General features: G+C 38.1%; 1 protein-coding gene across 12 annotated transcripts in view; it reads right to left on the reverse strand.

Moving 5' to 3' along the window:
- bptf (bromodomain PHD finger transcription factor) overlaps positions 1–21,083 on the reverse strand; it is a 112,471-nt gene that overhangs the window by 42,648 nt on the left and 48,740 nt on the right. For 9 of the 12 annotated variants that reach the window (XM_078401420.1, XM_078401424.1, XM_078401417.1 and 6 more), the window contains 9 exons: positions 20,052–20,183; positions 18,254–18,383; positions 17,095–17,227; positions 16,328–16,564; positions 12,484–14,782; positions 7,274–7,398; positions 5,237–5,365; positions 2,975–3,125; positions 1,724–1,847 (listed from right to left, as the gene is read on the reverse strand). In XM_078401420.1, coding sequence (XP_078257546.1) covers positions 1,724–1,847; positions 2,975–3,125; positions 5,237–5,365; positions 7,274–7,398; positions 12,484–14,782; positions 16,328–16,564; positions 17,095–17,227; positions 18,254–18,383; positions 20,052–20,183 — 3,460 coding nt within the window. The remainder of the gene's footprint in view (positions 1–1,723; positions 1,848–2,974; positions 3,126–5,236; positions 5,366–7,273; positions 7,399–12,483; positions 14,783–16,327; positions 16,565–17,094; positions 17,228–18,253; positions 18,384–20,051; positions 20,184–21,083) is intronic. The other 3 variants (XM_078401423.1, XM_078401422.1, XM_078401428.1) reach the window with 1 other exon arrangement.

Below are 21,083 nucleotides of genomic sequence, written 5' to 3' on the forward strand. Positions count from 1 at the left end.
ACTCAACAGATTAAGATATTCTTGAATTTTAAGAGACATAAAAAATGGAGCAGGCATAGGCCAGAAACATACAATTAAATCCCAATGTATATTGGAATGATATCATATCAATGCCAAAGTTATGCAACTGGCTAATAATTATGAAACAAACACCTTTTTAATTGTTACTGAAGACAAACAACATTCTTTGTAAATTAATATTCAATCTTTCATAATATCCACAAAGTATAATTCTCCTTAAAACACCACAAGATAAAATCGACTGTCTCTTCATTACATATGTTACAAAACTATTATTAACTGCCAGATGAAAAAGATAGAGATGAAAATCTAATAAATCAGCTTCAGGTGCCAAAGGTACAAGTTACAATGAACAGGCTGGGTCATTGATAAACAGATGCTAAGTTGATGCATGTCATCTTGAACTCTCAATGCATTGAACACCTTGTATTAAATGCAATCCATTTACAGTCAAATCTTTTCATGGAATCAAAGCTTTGAACAAATATATGCTTTGAAAATGTTATTGCAAAATTAATCAAACTTCCTTTGAATTTGATCATTGAAAATTAGCCTTGAGGAAGAATCAACTTATTCAAATAGAAGTATCATTATGCAAGGTATTTGTGCATTAAGATGTACAGTGAATTGTCATGAGTTTTCCATTTCACCCAAATGACTGGAGAATGCGGAATAAGAAAAGATGTAGTTAGAAATGGAGAATATATTTCTACCATTTCTACTTTCTGGTGCTTTAAATTGTTATAAAGAGGATAGAAATCCAGAACATTATTTTGCCAATTCTGAGAGCCCACACTGTGCACAATTTGGGAGAGTAAAGTAGACACCTTTGAATCTCTCGCAAGGACTTTGACTCTCATCCTCTGAAGCTGTAGAGTTAATGAAACTCAACCCTGCACCAAATCTAAGCTCAGCAACTGTTATTAGTGCGAGGATATTTGTGTATATTGTTTACAGAGGGCACACTTATCATAAGATGATTTGAAAACTCTCCTAATTCTTTGCGTGTAACCTTCCTGGTTACAGCACTTGAAGCTTTCCAGTTTCCTTCAAACACACCTGCCACCCTCAATGGGGGAAAAGAATTTTCAACTTCTCTCTTTTCCTCTTCCACTCCCCAGCTCCCCCCCCACCTCAAACATTCCTCCAATATGTTTTTGGGTTAATGTCGTTGCTCAAGGGAAATGATCTCAATTAATCTCATCTTGTCATTTTATGCCGCTGGACTGATTTTTTGCTTCAGTCTATTCCATTCCAAAGAAAATAATCCCAGTCAATTTAATATTTTCCTAAAATTCCCTAAAATTTTCCTGCTCTAGTGACATACTCAAACTCCACAGTAATCTCATCTGCAAGAACACCTTTCCTAAATCAATGTCTTTGAACAACTCTAGACTGGAATCCTGCCAAGCATTTTGAACAAGAAATCGATTAAATCAACAAATGAAAATCTGAATCACTTGCCAGGTGGTCAAAGATAATACATTTAACAAAAATATGTTATTAGAGCAAGGTGTTATTTGCTTTATATAAGAATTTAAATTGTTTAAAGATCAATGATGCAATTATTCACAAAGTATAAATTTGGTACTGCTGAAAACAAGCCACCAACAATGGCAAAATTAACAAAACAAAAATGAAAACCCTGTTAAATAAAGCAATTTATTGACAGGTGGGATAAGGAAATCTTATGCCTTCCCACCTGCTGAGCAGCCAAACGCTGCTGTTTAAGCTGGGCCTCGAGTTGGGCCTTGAACTCTTCGGACTTCTTCTGCTCACTAACCTTTGCTTGCTGCTCAGCAGCCTGCGCCTTCTCCTTTTCCACCCTAGAACACACAAGCAAGCGAATGACCAAAAAATATTCATCAAAAAATTAATGATATCATACTTTCACTTGGACAAATGCCATTCTTCTACAATATGTTCAACAGAAATGTCATTGTTAGGGTCTCAGGTTATTGGTATTGGTTAGTGTTTCTCAGTTTAAATAAAAAATCATGAAGTTGGGAGGGGAGGGGGTGGAATCCCAATTTGGGATTTATTAATGCTAATTTAAGCAGTTTAAGCATCAAGCAAATTAAAATCAAGGATAGTAGGAGTTACTGCACAAGCAAAACACATGTTTCACATTTCTGATAGCTGACAGTGTGGTGAGTGACACTGCCAATTGTTGCGGTTTTCAGATTTTCAGAAAATGATGTTCGCAGATTGTGACTTTCAGGGCAAACATAAGCTACCTATGGATTTTTACCAATTTATTTTCCAATTTACCTGCACATATGCTTTGGGTAAATGTGGCCATTTCCTCAAAAAAAACCCCACAGTAATCCCACATATTTTTGAAAATGGGAACGTAACAATATATTTTGAAGGTCTTCATTTTGGTACAGAATCAATTGATCGAATTTGTACCCGGCAACGAATATCCTTTATAGTTTTAAGGAAGGTCTGTTACAAACATGGGCATTTTCCCTTTCTGGTCAGGACTTTGTGTTACTCGCAAATCACAAAACGATGGAACTCTTTCCTTCCCCAATGTTGTCAAGATCCAGATACATAGCATCATATATAAAACCACTATTGTCCTAGGCTTAAAATAACGCAACTTCGGAGATTAATATATCCCGTGAGGTTTTAAAAAATAGTCTTGATGAATAAAGGAGCAGACCTGAAGAGCCAATTGCCGTCTCCTACTTCTTTCTGATGTTCTTACATGAAGCACAAATGTAGAAATTGGAATGTTATATAAGTACCAAACATTGCAACTTAAGTTTCAGATTAATCAGGAAAATCTGAAACAGTACTATAATAACCATTTCTATATTGCTGCATCTCTTATATGCCTCCCAACTATGCATTATCTTTAGTAACTTGAGACAAAATGGACATAGGTTATGTTTTTCAGAAGTACCATTGAACAATAATTTATCTTAGAAACCCAAATCCATTTTACCTCTCTGCAAAACTGCGAATTTCCCACAAATCCAGTTCTTCTTCTGGGACCCAGGTCTCAATTATAACAGGACCAGTCTGTTTTGGGGCCTCAATCTTCTTTGGTCGTAAAGCACTAGATCGAAGACCTTTCCTCTGAGGTGTTGGAGTTTCTTTAAAATGGACGAGAAGTGGAAAAAAATTAAAATAATTAAAGCATTAACCGATAAGTAACATTTTGTACAATATTTTTGAAAACATCTTTCAGAATTTCCTGATCTTTAACATCATGCTTCTTTTTTTTTCTGCCTCTATTTCGCATCTTAAACTAAGGGAAAAATACTTGTCCGTGCACATCTACCATCTTCAGGTTGGACCAACACACACTTTCAATTACTTATGTAAAGCATATCAAGACTCCAAAAGACGTACAGGTATGTAGGTTAATTGGCTGGGTAAATGTAAAAAATTGTCCCTAGTGGGTGTAGGATAATGTTAATGTACGGGGATCGCTGGGCGGCACGGACTTAGTGGGCCGAAAAGGCCTGTTTCCGGCTGTATATATATGATATGATATGATGATAAGACAGCAAAGAGTTTCATCTGCTGGCCTGATAAAGAGCTACCAAAATGTAGTGCACACAGACTGCAGCGGTACAAGTATCAAAGTTGAGATTAAAAAAGCATGCAGTTCCAATAAGCATGCCATTCCTGCAGCACTGTAACTTCGTACAATGTTCCAGAAACTCACTAATTCTTGCCATCCTTACGGAAAATTACTGTCTGTTGAGCCCTACCATCAATGTAAGGGAAGATTCTGAGGAACTGGATTGGTGTTCACTTGGAAATGCAGGGATTGAGTAGGAGTCAGCACTGTTCTGCGCAAGGTAGATCGTGTTTCACAAATCTGATTGAAATTTTGAGGTGACAACTAGGAAAATTGATGAGAGTAGAACAATGGATATGGTTTACATGGAAGGTAAACACAAAATGCTGGAGTAACTTCTTCAGACTGAAGAAGGGTCTCGATCCGAAATGTCATCCATTCCTTCTCTCCCGAGAGGCTGCCTGTCCCGCTGAGTTACTCCAGCATTTTGTGTCTACCTTCGATTTAAACCAGCATCTGCAGTTTTTTTCCTATTGTTTCCATGGACATCAATAAAGCTTTGGACAAGCTGCCACATGGTGGGCTGATCCAGCAGGTATTTGGATAGGAAAGATGGAGCAGTCACAGGCCTAAAGTGAGCAAATGGGATTCTTGCTGATCGCCAGCATGGATGAAGGGAGCCGAAATGACACACTTCTGTGCTTTGTTTCTAAGATTTTATGAAAAGGATACAAATTACTGAGATGAAGTGTTTAATGGAGTGAGATAAAATCTAAATCTTAATGTGAAATACACAAGAAAAGTCAAGGTATTGGAAAAAGTATTTTATGCAGAACTACAAATGCATTCAATAAAATGCCAGCTGTTTAGTTTAGTTTAGAGATACAGCATGGATATAGACCCTTTGGCCCATCAAGTCCATGCTGACCATCGATCACCTGCTCACATTAGTTCTATGTTATCCTACTTTCGCTTCCTCTCCCTGTACATCAAAGGATTTCTTTTTTACTGAGGCTAATACAAACCCGCACGTCCTTGGGATGTGGGAGAAAAGCAGAGCACTGGAGGTCACGTGGTCACAGGGAGAACATGCAAAGTTAATACGGTCGTATTAAGCTTGATGGGCTTTGCTCAGTAGCCATTGCAGATAAAAGACATTTGAGTAAATATACAAGATCTAGAGCTTTAAATAAGGACAAAGAAAGATAGATGGGAAAGAGCCTGTGTTGGTGGGGAAGACAAACTCTGGTGAAATACATAATTACAAACCAAAAGAGGGGACTTCAAATGAGAATTTGAAACACAGATACAATAAACCTATATGGTAATATGGAAAAGCAGAGTATTTAAATGATGCAGTGGTAGGGACATTTGGTTAAAATGGGAGATTTTGGTTGTCTTTCTTGCCAGTAACCAGGAGACGCCGAATAGCTCCAGTAGCAGAACCAACTACACATATCAGTTTTTGTTAACAACAAAGAACAATGAAATAGTTTCTATTAGATTATCTAGACCAGGATGAATTAACAATCTTGAAGTGAGGGTGCATTAATTCCATGTCCATCATATGAATGAATCTAATGTTAGGTTTAAGGGAGCAGTAAAATCTTGAACAAAGTTTTACATTTAAATAAAGCTGATGTCAAAAGAATTAGAAATAGACATGATGAGCTATACCTTTAGGGGTTTCAGGTACACCAATGGGACAGATAATTTTCCGAATGCAGTATTCAGAACGGATTCCATAAGGTCCAACATCTCTGCGTTTGATAATCTCAGTAGTGGTGATATCAGTTTCTGTAGTTTCTGCAATAATGTGTGTGAATTCATACTTTTATTTTTATAAATCCATAACATATCGGATGGACATCTTAAAGGTAAATAGCAATAATCACCACTTAAAATTCAACAAATATAAAGTAATACCATTAAAATATTTTCTGCACTGCATTTATGCTTCTGTATAATTTAGGTTTATCATTAAAAAGTCATTTATTTAAACGACAGAACATTTTAGACCCCTTCCTGCTTGTAATCTAGCAATCACGATTCAGTGCAAAATCAACCCTCGAATAGCGGAAATTACACCCCTTACTCTTTCAACCCAGACGATGAACATTGCTGGGCCTGGACTTTCAGGCACTGATACCTGCAGACACTTTGATAAGTTTATATGAACATTCTTACTGACAAGCATAATTTCTCAAATTCCAGCTTTCTCTTCTCTACCTACAAGGTAGAAGTGCCATGGACACATTTAGCACAGTAGTCACTGTCCCAGCTTGATACGTTAATTTGATGCAGTCTCCAGATTTTGATCTTGTCCCAATTTGAACATTTTCAACATTTTTCCACTTGATGTATTTAATCAACAAGGCAGCTTGAAATGGGACAATTTTGAACAACTTCATATTTCTTTACAACACTAGAGGAGGCTATTGTGTACATTAACTATATGCTGGTTCTCAGACGAATCTAATTCCCCAAATTATTTCTCTGAAACCAATTCTCTTTCATAAGCTCCATCAACTCCCTTGGTTCTACTACCCTCCTACACAAGGGCAATTTAACAATTGGCACTGCTTTTGGACGTGGGAGGAAACTGAAGACCCGGGGAAAACGTGCAATTCCCGCAGATAGCACTAGTAGTCAAGATCAAACTCAGATCACTGGAGATAGATTGCAGCAGCACTACCTGCTGCACCACTAACTGCCGTAAATGAACATCATGTATGCATTTTATAGTCTTGAGTATCTCAATCATTTTTCAAAGTTTCTACTCAATGTGCCTTTCAGTATGTAGAAACTGAAACAAAAGTAATTATTTGTCATTGCAACAATAAACAAATGATGGGAACTATTTGGTCATCATGCTAACACCTTTTCCCTCAACTGTGCATCTAACTCATGGCGTTCCAAGACTTGAACCTGTCTTTTGTCAAAAAAAGACAGATTACTTCTACTACAGTAATAGAGAGGACAAAATACCTAAACTTCAAATGATAGAAAAGTCATAACTATTAAATTGCAATCTTGATCTTTTTAAGTTACACTGGGTTTTCCAGGGAATACATTTCTCTCCAGTGTCCTCTTAAAAGTCCTGAAACTTTCTTGGTGACATCGCATTCACCAAAATTCCCTTATTTAAACATATGATTTAAAAAAATATACATACTGAGAAGTAGCATGCTATTGCAAGTCCGAGGAAGGGTCCTGACCCGAAACGTCACTATTCCATGTTCTCCAGAGATGATGCTTGACCCGCTGAGTTACTCCCACACTTTGTATCTTTCCCCCACCCCCCCAAACCAGCATCTGCAGTTCCGTGTTTCTACATTTTGACTGCTCTACTGCAAGATCTCCTCAAGATATGCCTACTTTGATGTTCTCCTCTCTCTAACACTGAAGTAGGGTCTCAATCTGAAATGTCATTTATCCATGTTCTCCCAAGGATGCTGTCTGACCCAATAAGTTACTCCAGCACTTGTGTCTTTTTATCTCCCTCTCATTTCCTTCCATGGATTGCTATATTTTTAATTCATTTATGAAGGTTAACAAGTACACAAGAAATATTATGTTCTGAAGACTAGGAAGCTAGCATAAAACTTAATTTTGTGGTATCTAATACCTGAACAGCTGCAAACACACTTCATCAAACTACTTGAGAATGCAACTTTTAAGTTACAACCACAAATGTGTTCATGCTACCCATACCTGTACGAGCAGTGCTGACACCTGCTGGTGGTTTAACTGCCATGTCATCCCATCGCAAGCATGCCCACAATAACCGCAACATAAGACTGACACCTGCTAAGGACTTCACAGTTTGTAGTCGATACCTGGGCAAAAATATAAGACACCACTAATTGAAAGCTCGGGAGTGTTATGGGATTTAATTGTACAGACAACATATAGGCATTTTACCATCTCATTTGAAACTAGGCGGTATTATATTTTTAAACTGAAATTTTATTATTTCCTCATGGCCTATTGTGGAAAATGTTTGACTACGATCCAGCATGTGTCTTTATACCCAATGTAGCCTTGAGGAGAAGTCATCATAAGGTACTGAACTGACATTTGTCCCCATGTTCTATTATTTAAAGTGTACTGCGATTCGATTAATAAAATGGGCAATACTTTGCAAACTTCATATACAATACCAAGCCTGGACCATCTATCCATAGCACTAACTTACATTTAAAATGTCATCTGTTATACCTGTTCACTCCAATAGATGGAAAGTTCGCAGTCCGCAATACCTCTCTCAGGGTATTAAGTTTAAAAGCAAGATGTTAAAAAAAATAGATATCTTCAAAACTCAAATTTAAAAGATGCTTATAATGTACCTGAAACAGCCTAAAGCATTTATTGTGTCAAACAATTGATGCCGAATCATGCAAGGGATAGTGGATAAGTTACAAACGCTTGGTCAAACAAGTAAGTTTTAAAGAGAAACTTCAAGGAGAGTGGAGATTGGAGAAATGAAGGTGCAACTCTATAACCTGGTAGGGCTCGGGAAGGCTTCAATTGTGCAGCAGTAAAAAATCAGGTTTTTGCAAGAGGCCAAAATTGAAGAAACTCAACTATCTGAAAGTTGTTGCAGTGAAATGGATTACAAAGAGACGGGGCAGAAAACACAGGCATTTCAACACTTAAATTAAAAGGGTGAACTGTTAACCTTTTCCTCAGATTACAGAATATTAATTATTGGTTAAGATTTCACCTTAAATTTAACCAATTGCAGAATAAAGCAAACTAGTGTACACCAAGCAATTGGCATAGAAATAAAGTTTGTAAAGGTCATTTCACATATCAAGATGGTATGCACCTTTACAAACTTGGACAGAAATTAGGCAGCAATATTCAAAATCATTGAGTCCAGCTACATCTCAATTTATAATATATAGGCTTACTTAACATATGATTACAACAGGACTCAGACAAAATACCACTTCCACATTACACTCCAGCACCATGCTGATAAATCATTACAAATTAAACTTGGGTAACCTGTGACTAAGATAATAGCGTAACTCAGTCACGCTCATAAAGTTTTAGTTTTACTTGTTCACCTTATTGATAGAAAGGCTAAGGTATACAAATCATATAATGACAAGATTTCACAAAAGTTCACACAAAGTAATGGGAAAGGCATCACTTCAACTCACACTATTACAAAAATAAACTTTAAATCATAATTCAAGGACCCCATAATACACGATTTTCCTATTTAATTGGAGTAAGGCAGTCACTCTAGAATAACGACGCTGCAAAATCATACCATGAGTATATTTGAACTTACTTGAAATAATTTCATGTGAGCAAAGTCTTATTTGATGGGAAAGATCCAAGTTTCATCCTACTACTCTGGTTAATTTTTAATTAATTAATACTCCAGAAGTACAAACCCATTGTGCCTTTCAATGCAATATGACTGTATACAATGGGCTATAGTAACAAAAGAACAATTTGCTAAAAAATCTTACATCTGAAGATTGGGGTTAAACGCAAAATGTCAATGCCAACACCTGCGACGCTAGTCAGAACTCACTCTGTTTACTCTACTACACTTGTGTAGTTAAGCTGTATATGGACACAGAATTCAGAGGTTTGCAAAGGGGAACTAAAACAAAAATAAGGGCAAATTATCAGGATACGGAATCAAGGATTTATGATGTGTGAGAAGTTCTTTTCTCAGATGACAATGAATCTTCAGAGTTCTCTTCATTTGGAGAAATGCAGGGTGTTTCACCAGCTTCTGACTCCATCAATCAAGAAGATCTGCAGAGCAGTCTTCATATGTAGATGCCCATAGAAATTCATCTCCATCTTATGTTTGCTTCATGACTTCATGCACACATTGATCTGAACAGATCTCAGTAAAGTCAGATGTCATAGAACATAGAACTGTCCAACACAGGAACAGGCTTTTAGGCCCACAATGTCTGTACCGAACATGATACCAAGTTAAACTAATCTCCTCTGGTTGCACATGATCCATATCCCTCCACTCCCTGCATATCCGTGTTATTATCCAAAAGTCTCTTAAATGTCACCATGGGATTTGCTTCCAACACCACTGTGGTAGGCAGTGCATTTCAGGCACCCATCACTCTGTAAAAATAAACTTGCACATCTCTTTTAAGCATTGCCCTCGAGTCTTTGACATTCCTACCTTGGGAAAAGATTCTGACCATCTACCCTGACAATATTTTCAATCGTTCTTGCCACAGTGCTCCTCATCAACTTCCACAAACTTCATGTCACAGTGGAACTAATCTTCAGAACTAAAACAATACTTTTCTATTTATAGGAGTACACCGCAGGAGCATGGTTATTCCAATCTCGATAGTTAAACTGCTGCAGCAATTAGACAACACACTGGGTGGAGTTTGCACATTCTCCCTGTGATCGCATGGGTTTTCCCTGGATGTTCCGGTTTCCTCCCACATCCTAAAGACGTGCAGTTAATTACCCTCTGTAAATCACCCCTAGTGTGCAAGGAGTAGTGGGAGAACCTAGAACTAGTGTGAAAGGGTGATTGATGGGCTGAAGAACCTGTTTCCAGACTGTAACTGTAAAACTAAAACCAAAAACTTAACAGAAACGCTGTAAAACAGCAGAAGGAGTGCACAGCCTCAAACTACCTACCCGCCCCATCCTTTCTGGATAAATCTTGCCTCTCTGTGAAAGAGGATGTCATTCCAAAACTGGCCTCATCGGTCACCACAGAACCCACTAAACCTGAGAGGAAGCAAGTCACCACAATGCCGAGGGACTGCCAAGGAAAGGAAAAAAACAGCAACGTAAGAGTAAAAGAGGAAGACATTCACTTATGAATACCCCATGCAACTCAAGTTAGAGACTTTCATATCCAGAAAGTAAATCTCTTTGTGAATGAAATTAGTTAAAACAATCAGTAATCTGACGACAAACTCACATCTGAATCAAAACCAAACCACAAAATGTCAAGATCAACAAACAACGATTATGCATTCACTGTAGACACAAAATGCTGGAGTAACTCAGCGGGGAAATTAATGGAAAAGATACTTAGGGACAATATATATAATTATTTGGACAAACAAGGCCTGATTAGAAACAGTCAACATGGATTTGTGCCTGGAAGGTCATGTTTGACTAATCTTCTTGAATTTTTTGAAGAGGTTACCAGGGAAATTGATAAGGGCAAGGCTGTGGATGTTGTCTATATGGACTTCAGTAAGGCATTTGACAAGGTTCCACATGGAAGGTTGATTAAGAAGGTTAAATCGTTGGGTATTAATAGTGAGGTTGCAAGATGGATTCAACAATGGCTGAATGGGAGATACCAGAGGGTAATGGTTGACAATTGTATGTCAGGTTGGAGGCCAGTGTCTAGTGGAGTGCCCCAGGGATCTGTGTTGGGTCCACTGTTGTTTGTCATTTACATTAATGATCTGGATGATGGTGTGGCAAATTGGATTAGTAAATATGCAGATGATACTAAGATAGGTGGTGTAGTTAGTAATGAAGTAGAGTTTCAAAGTCCACAGAGAGACTTGGGCCTTTTGGAAGGGTGGGCTGAAAGATGGCAGATGGAGTTTAATGCTGATAAGTGTGAGGTGCTGCATTTTGGTAGGACAAATCAAAATAGGACATACAGGGTAAATGGTAGGGAATTGAGGAATGCAGTGGAACAGAGGGATCTGGGAATAACTGTGCATTGTTCCCTGAAGGTGGAATCTCATGTGGATAGGGTGGTGAAGAAGGCGTTTGGTATGCTTGCCTTTATAAATCAGAGCATCGAGTATAGAAGTTGGGATGTAATGTTAAAATTGTACAGGGCATTGGTGAGGCCGAATCTGGAGTATGGTGTGCAGTTCTGGTCGCCAAATTATAGGAAAGATGTCGACAAAATGGAGAGGGTACAGAGGAGATTTACTAGAATGTTGCCTGGGTTTCAGCACTTAAGCTACAGAGAGAGGTTGAACAGGTTGGGTCTTTATTCTTTGGAGCGTAGAAGGTTGAGGGGGGACTTGATAGAGGTTTTTAAAATTTTGAGAGGGACGGACAGAGTTGACGTGGGTAGGCTTTTCCCTTTGAGAGTGGGGAAGATTCCAACAAGGGGACATAGCTTCAGAATTGAGGGACAAAAGTTTAGGGGTAACATGAGGGGTAACTTCTTTACTCAGAGGGTGGTGGCTGTATGGAATGGGCTTCCGGTGGAAGTGGTGGAGGCTGGCTCGATTTTGTTATTTAAGAGTAAATTGGATAGGTATATGGATAAGAGGGGATTAGAGGGTTATGGTCTGAGTGCAGGTAGATGAGACTAGGTCAGGGAGAGTGGTCGGCGTGGACTGGAAGGGCCGAACGGGCCTGTTTCCGTGCTGTAGTTGTTATATGGTTATATGGGACGGGCTGAGTCGAGACCCGAAACGTCATCCATTCCTTCTCTTCAGAGATGCTGCCTGTCCTGGTGAGTTACTCCAGCATTTTGTGTCTACCTTCGATTTAAACCAGCACCTGCAGTTCTTTCCTATACATTCACTGTCTTAAGTTGGAATGAATTCAGATGTTATAGTGCAGAAAATAATAAAAATAGCTTGCACTTTGGTGAGAGGTAATAGACTGAGAGGTTTGTAAAGATATGTTTAAGCTCCAGTAATCAAATAACCAGCTAGCATTAACTATATAACCACAAAGATGAATGATAGTTACTAGGATGAAATACTTAAAGTTGGAATTTATTGACATCAAGAGTCAAATACAAAGGCGAGTACATAGGGAGACGATTATCCAGGTATGACCTTTGATAAACAGATATAACCTATGATAAACATTCTAAAGAAATGAAACTTTGGTCAGTGATGGGAAGTAAAGAACAATCTTAAGTACAAGTTATCCAGTTAACAGTTTTAAGAAGAATTAAGTTAGAATACCTCCATGCAATGCCAAAGGTTGGTCTTGGAGATGGATAGGGCCAGATATCCAAAGCAGGCTTTGCATTGTAGTTAAATCCTTGAACTTCCCGGATCCCAGATCGCCTGGCTAGTTTCCTTAGATCATCATTTGGCAGGACGAATATGCTCTTCTTGCTGCTTTTGGTGATAAATTTACGGTATGAAGGGAGGGCTGTGCCAGATCTTGTCTTTTTTGGTCGACAAAACCGCATGAGTTTAACTTTGTCCTTGGTGGAATATTCTTTACTTACGGTCATGCTGGTTGTTGACACTCCATCTGGAGTGGCCACAGAATCAGTCACTGTGGTTGTAACAACAGTTTTTTCTGATACTGTCAAGGCATCCACTGTACTGTCTAGTTTTGGTGAGGTCACTTTTGTGAAAGTTGTTGTTGTGGTTGTTGTTGAAGAAACAGTACAATTCTTAACAGAAGTGAGCGGCGATGGAATATTGCTCTGTGAAGAAGTTTCAGCTACGCTAACAGTCTTGGATTCTGTGGATACGGTTGTTGTTGTGGTGGTCATTTCTGTAACAATCGTTTTAGTCCCATGTTCTCCATTGCTATCACCCACCTCGCTTTCAGACTGTATCCCATTCTGCTCACTGAAGTCCTTCTTCAAAGTGAAGTCGGCTGCAGGAACAAAGGATGGAGAGAGAGTTCTTTCATGTTCTTGTCCAACTTCATTTTCAGTCTCTGATAATTTATCTGAGGCTAGGTTTGAAAGTCCTGATACTTCAGAAGAATTCAGTATCTTAGAAATATTATCTAACTTGGGATCATCTGCTTGTAGAGGTGTTTCATCTACCTTGGATGCCTTCACTTCTGGGGCTGCCTCGTCTAACCTAGGTGCTTTTAGCTGTACAATTGCATCCTCTATCCTGGGGGCCTTGTCCTGTGGTACAGCATCATCATATTCCTCCGTATCTGCTGAAATACCATCATGAACTTTAGTATGTGCAACTGTTAACATTTTTCCATCTTTTCTGTTAGGTTTTTCATCCAGGTCATCTGTGGCAATATCTCCATTCATAACTAGCTTTACATTTGGCTCTTTTGTTGATGATTTTATTTCATTTTCAGAGTTTACTTTTGGGCTGTTATTTTCCTTAAGGGGTTCTCTGTTATTAACATCAGATGTTTCAGATGGGTCCAGTTCAGATTTTTTCATTACAACAGATTCCACTGTATCATTTCCATTAATCTGATCAATAGGGTGCCGATGTTCCAGTTTGGTTTCCAAAGCTTTCATTTCAGAGATCTTATTTTCTGTACAGCATTCTGTGTCCATTTTTTCAAGGCATCTATTTTCAACACTATTGCTTTCCTTGTGGTCAGGGAATTCTTTTACACCGTTTTCCTCAACATTCATTGGTCCAATGTTTCCATCAGTAATTGCATCACTAGCACGATCTGTTTGTTCCTCATGCAGAGCTCCAATTACCTCTTTACTTGGCTTAATTTCAGTGTTGTTGCCTTCATCACATTCATTAGTCTCCATTAAATCACCATGGCCTTCAGCAACATTCACTTCCACATTTGTGTTTGTGTTTAGATTGGCATCATTTTCTTTTCCCTCCATTGGCTCACAGCTCTTCCCAAAGATCTCATTCTTTGCATCAACATTATCATGTACAGAATTTGCCCTTGTTTCCAACTGCTGTGTTTTACCCTCTGTGCCATTTTCCTTGCTTTTCAAATGTAGGTCCTGGATTTCACCACATGTGACCGCTGATTCAGTGGAATTTTCAACAGCTTCCTTTTCAACAGACACTGCATTATTAATGCCCTGTTCCTTTAACAATGCTTTTTCTTGGGTCAATACTTGATTTTTCCCAACTGCTGTTTCTTGATCTGACACTACAGAGCTTTCAGCTACAGTCTTTGGAGAGTTCTGACCTACTTGCCCTCTCTCTTGCTCTACTGATTCAGGCTCTCTTTGAAGACATTTTTCAGGTTGATCAGATTTCTGTGGTTCAGTTATACTTTTCTGTTCCTTTCTTGGTAACTTCATTAAGGCTTCTTGCTTTAGTTTTTCTTGTCTTTGCTTCTCTTCCATTGTAAACTGTTTCACCCGCCGATCCAATAGTCCATCTAATTTAGATGTTTTCACTCTCCTTTTATACCAAGTCCTCAGCTGAAAGCCCTCACTCACATTGATGAGATCAGCTGAGATATATTTTTCCTCTTTTAAACTGGATTCATTCTTGGTCTCATCCAAATTCATTGGCTCCTCCTTGATTAACTTATCCGAATCGATATTGGCAACGCCAATGTTTTCTAAAATAAAACAGCATCTCGTTAATAATTGCAATTATGAGTAATATTCTTCGTCATAATTTCTCCACTAATATTTTCTATTCGTGTGACAAACCAAACTAATTAAGGGGCCTTGGTGCTAATCTGACTCCCAATTGTGTGTGACATTAGGTTAGCCCCGAATGAAGACAAAGTAGTTTAAAAAAAGGCTCGGAATGCACAACTAAACTGGAGATGGAGAGTTTAATAATCCTCCACTACTGCCTCCTCTAGCCTACTGACAAATAGAAGGATACATTTTAAGTAGTTCAACCACATGCCAAATGGGGCAGGGAATTCAATCTCTTTAGTTTCACAGAGGATCTCAATTCCAGAATGAATATAAAATTAAATTAAATAATTCACCTGAATACTGAACAAAGATCAGTTAATGTACTTTAATTATATTTTATGATTTTTAAGAAATATACTCCCACCGCTGTCTAATAAATTGTAATTAAAGTTTACTGGCAAGTATTCTATTTTTTTACGCTATTGAATATGGCATTACCCATGATATTAACTAGCTACTCACTGAGAAAAATAAGCTCCGCCTATCGCTAACATCATCATTAATAGTTCTATTGAATTGCTGTTTCTATTTATAAATTATATTAACTAAAACTATTCACACGCATTAATTTTCATTGCTGACAAAATTCTAATGTAATTTAACCTTTATAATTTTATCTCTGAACTAATTTAATCAATATTACCGTATTTCTGAATTAGAAAAATATCCTGCGATCCACTAAATCAGAGTTTACAGTGGTGAGAGTACAAATTTCAGTTTTACATAATCTATTTTAATTAGTTTGACCTAATTTGAAAAATATGATTTCAGTGACTTCATTAGGGCGGCACGGTAGCGCAGCGGTAGAGTTGCTGCTTTACAGCGCCGGAGACTCAGGTTCGATCCTGACTACAGGTGCTGCACTGTAAGGAGTTTGTACGTTCTCCCCGTGACCTGCGTGGGTTTTCTCCGAGATCTTCGGTTTCCTCCCACACTCCAAAGACGTACAGGTATGTAGGTTAATTGGCTGGGTAAATGTAAAAATTGTCCCTAGTGGGTGTAGGATAGTGTTAATGTACGGGGATCGCTGGGCGGCACGGACTTGGTGGGCCGAAAAAGGCCTGTTTCCGGCTGTATATATATGATGATATGATTATATTACAATAGTATTATTCAAGGAAGCTCAGAAAGATGAAATCACAAAAAAATTATAATTATACTTCCAAGCATAGCAAATTTAATTTTGTAGACACAAACAATTGCAGACGCCAGTTCACAAAAATAACAAAGTGCTGGAATAACTCAGCGGGTCAGGCAGCATCTCTGGAAGACACAGACAGGCGACTCTTTTTCAGACTAATTACAGTGGGAGGGAAGCTGGAAGAGAGATGGGGCAGGACAAAGCCTGACAAGAGATAAGTGGTCACAGATTAAAGGGATTTTAATTTTGATTCATCTTGTTCGTAATGAATATTCGCCTAGATAATATAAAGTTTATAATGTACTGCCTTTACCTTTCTTTTCAGTTTGTTGTGACTCAGGACTTGCATCAATTTCCATTCCTTCCTCCTTTTCTTCTACTTTTTCTTCCTCTTCTGATTTTATCTCAAAAGACTTATCTGTGACTATGTCATTTTCTGGTAGATCCTTAGAGTCTTGAGATGAACATTTTTTCCCAGAGGATTCCGTTTCTGTTTTTACAGCAGAGGAGCACTCATTTTTATCCAATTCTGAACCTTCTTTCAGTAGACCTTTTAATTTATCAAAATAATTCTTATATTAGACCAAGGTACTTGCATCTTCATTCATGTAAATTTAACAAATGGTGTAAGGCTTTCAATGAGAACAATTAGTATCAAATACTGGTTTACGATACATATGAACAACTTCCTTGTTGAGTTACATTAACTCAAAAGGTTTGCTATTTTTAAAATTCCATTTTGACATGGGAAATTTGCACTCTGAAATTCTATCTGCAAACTGTTTCATTTTAAACCAGATGCATCCTTGGTATCTGAGGGATGGTGTTTCTGAAGCAACCCTATTCTCTCAGCAATACAGTGAGCTGTCGCCAAGCATGGCATGCATTGAATCTTTAGAGAAGGAAATTTGGGGGGCAGGGGTTTGAATTCCATTTGATTCAGCTATAACAAATATAAATTCTTCTTCTTCAAGTTTAATAACTCCAGTTTATGGCATACAATTATTTTACTGAAATGAGACTTGTCAAGATATTGAAAATGATTAATATTCAGTTACACTATAAATACAACAAACACACCTTTTAGCTTTCTATAATAAACGTTAGTATTTCCAGGAAGGCGAGGCACAAAACGATGGACATAAGTCTTACTAATCCACATCCAGCCGCCATATCCTGTCACGCGATATTCTTCTCCCTTTTGTTTCCACACCTGTGTAAATATTTAAAATGTAATATTTAATTTTAACAGAACACAAAGGAAATATTGATTTTCTCTTGCTCAATACCCTAGATGCAGATAATGCATGCCCCAGAATATGCAAGCTTTGCATTAGGTGCTGGTGACAAAGAGATTTATGATTATACATGTCACAAATGTAAACAGATTTTTTAAATACTCCAAAGATGTGATTGCCATTTGGTGTGACACAACCCCTCCTGTAGCCAGCGGTTGACAGGCTTGGGATTGAAATTTATGACCCAATATTCAGTTATTACTGTGTCCAGGAAATACTAGGCAAACCTAACAATGTTGGTTTCAGGTTCATTGACATAGTAATTGAGTGATTGAACGGCGATCTAGTAGCCTGGACCACATGATAGAGACATGTGTTCACACCCCACCATAATAGGTAGGGAAATTAAATAGCACTCATTAAATAAAGGGCTGCAGAGTGGTGCAGTGGTAGAGTTGCTGCCTTACAGCGCTTGCAGCAACGGAGACCCAAGTTCGATCCAGACTACGGGTGCTGTCTGTACGGAATTTGTATGTTCTTCCCGTGAGCTGTGTGGGTTTTCTCCAAGATCTTCGATTTCCTCCCACACTCCAAAGACGTATAGGTATGCAGGTAAATTGGCTTGGTATGTGTAGGATTGTGTTAATGTGCGGTGATCGCTGGTCCGTGCGGACTCGGTGGGCCGAAGGGCCTGTTTCCGCGTTATATCTCTAAACTAATAAAAACTAAACATCTGGAATAAAAAGCCAGTTTCAGTAACAGTGACCATGAAACCACCAGATTGTCTTGAGACTCGTATGGCTCCTTAATGCCCTTCACAGAAGAAAATTTGCAAACCTCACTCCAGTCTGCCTACTTTTGATTTCAGACTAATTTAGTTGATTTTTTTAACTGTCTCTTCAGTTCACGGACTATAAGGGATAGACAATAAAACACTGGCCTGTAAGCAGCATCCATACCCTATCAATGAATAAATCCTAAAATACATACAGACAACCTACCTGATGTTTTACAGGGAAGGTATACTTCACCCAGGTAGCTTGTTGCATAACTTCCTCTTCCTCCAGTTTTCGCTCACGTTTTTTTAATTTTTCCTTTTCTTCTCTTTCAACGGATGTTAATCGATGCAACCTGTTATTAATGGAGAAAAATGATTTCAGCATATTAAAAAATTAAATTACTGATGTCCCAGAATGCACTCTAAGAAATCAGCTCAACAAAATGTACAAGAGATAATTCAACTTCTCTCTCCCACTTCCATTCTCAAGATTGACAGATAGTTTATACTATAGACATAATGTTATTGACCTGTAAATAAAATAGGATCCTAAAAACAATACTGCAAATCATACTACTGCGTAAGATGTTTGCATTAAATGTCCGAAGCTATTATATTAGCTCTGGAACTATTGGCTCACTTATTTACTTTTCATTACAATGGCTTATTTTCCTCTCCTTTCAACCTCTCCGGGCAGGTATCCTACAAATCAGGCATAATTCTCATCAGCAGGAGAGAGTTAAACAGATGGATTATGTCAGTCTGAAATTAAGTGCACTTTAAAAATATACACCAGGCAGCCTCCATCTGCTGCTGTGCAGTGCTCTCTTAATATCTTCTGAAAGCAACATGAATGCTTTCAATAAATTATGCTGAATGTAATCCTTCTAAATTTTATTTGCTTTGTTCACCATTTTAAATACCAGTACCTCTTGGCTTTTATTATAGCATGAACAATAAGAAAACTGAGAAAAAATTCCAAATAACAAATGCTGCATTGTAACTGAGTGGGAGGATAAATGATGAGCCGTTCTCTCTGATCCATCCTGAATTTCTCCAAAAAGGGTAAAGATTTCTCATGAGCAAGTGAAGGTCAACATAGTTTGGTACAACATAATGACAATTCTTAAGTCACCTATCAACGTTCTCCTGAGATGTTGCCTAACAATATTGTGCTGAGAAGCTGCCTGACCAACTGAGTTACTCCAGCACTTTGTGCCTTCTTTTATGAACCTGCATCTGCAGCTCCTTGTTTCTACACAATTCTAAGCTTCTCCATGTACAATAAGTACATAAATGTAGTCCTGAACAGGACTATTTGCAATGCACTGGTACCCCATTTTGAATTCAGGGTGCCAATTTATTATAGTGCTCATAGACCTCCAGAACAAATATTCACGGATACACAGCACTCTGAACTTAAAAAATATATATCTGCTTTGCCAGCACATCTATCATCATTTTGCCAGGAACCTGGTGTTAATCCCTCACCTCTGCTGGTGCTTCCACAACACAGAATAGCACAAGGTTTGGTGTAGAGTGGCTGTCTAAGAGAGTTGACATTGGCCAGGTTGGGACAAACTATCCAACTGCTCAGTACTGTACATGCTCTGTCATTGACTGGCTTTCCAGATGCCATGGCCTCTCTAATCTACTCCTGTGGGATCTAATGGAGGCTGCTACCTCCATCACATTTTGCTTGGTTGTACAGCTCTTCCCTGTCACCACCACTGAGTTTGTTACCATAATGGGCGGGGAGGGCAGGGCTTCTGGCACAATAGTAATATCAGACTCATTTATATTAAACAAGAACTTAATGTAGTGCTCATTTCATTAGTGTTCTCATTTCTGGGAACATGAAACCAAAAACGCTAAATAACCTGGGAATTATTCTCTTTTACTCATTAATGGTGGAAAAATGAATTCACACACAAACTGTCTTTCATTGGATAATTATATGTAAGATTTAGCAGTAGAATTAACTCCATGGCAAAGTTACAAAAAAAAGAATCAAAAGTCACCTGGTATGTCCCAAAGAGTCTCGCCAGACTGGAAGCATTACAACAGGTTTGATTGCACATTCAAGGATAGCAAGAGCTAGTGCAAATTCTCTTGGTTTGCTGCACATCTGAACTGCTTTTATCCAATTAGATCTAAAAATGTTTAAAATCAAGTTGATTATGCGAGTCAATGTGTGTCGTATATATGCCATTAAAATGTACAAGCTTATTTTACTTCTGACAACAGTAATATCTGGAAAGTTGGAATAAAGCGAGAGCTCTCCGGTAACTTAGTAACCTTGTGGACGAGAAAGCTGCATGTTTCACTCAATTTCACATGAAATGGCACAGAGAAAGCAAACGGCCTTTATGCACAGTTGTAAGCAAGGCGATTTTGTACAAAATTCACAGTTCAGCACCTATGGTATTAATGTCACTTGGATTGCATGCAAAGACGGGATCAGAAAATAGCAGTCACTACTGCAACGCTCACATGAAAGCATGGAGTGTGGTGCCCAATATAAATTATCAACTTCAGAACAAAATAAAGACAAAGGAGATAAACTGGATTATTAAAAGCAAGAAACTTCCAAGGCTGGGGGGGCGGTTGGGTTATAATAATGAGATGAAATAATCGAGAATCTGCCTTCATGTTAATATTGTACACAGGTATTTATTTTAGAAAGTGTACTGTTTGCCATGTACTTGTTCCAGGTCTCCCGAAGGACAATAAATGTCTCAAAATATCATTTTCTGGACATTGTTCAGATATTTCTCACACAGACAGTTTATCCACATCATCAGCTGAGTATGATCAGGGTGGGTCCTCTTTAATATTTCACTCTCCTAAGAATGCTGAAACTAATCACATTCTGAGTCATTTGATGTTGATTGACAATATGATAACTCAAGTCTGAGATAAGAATAAAGTTCTTTACCCAGGCTATAGTGAATCTTTCAAATTATCTAGCCATGAATGCTCAGTTATTCAGCAAGTTCACGCCAGATCAATTGACCTCAGAATATTATTGAAATCAAGGAATATGGATTAGT

This window comes from Rhinoraja longicauda, chromosome 6 (assembly GCF_053455715.1).
Source record: "Rhinoraja longicauda isolate Sanriku21f chromosome 6, sRhiLon1.1, whole genome shotgun sequence".
In the NCBI taxonomy this organism is placed as follows: domain Eukaryota; kingdom Metazoa; phylum Chordata; class Chondrichthyes; order Rajiformes; family Arhynchobatidae; genus Rhinoraja; species Rhinoraja longicauda.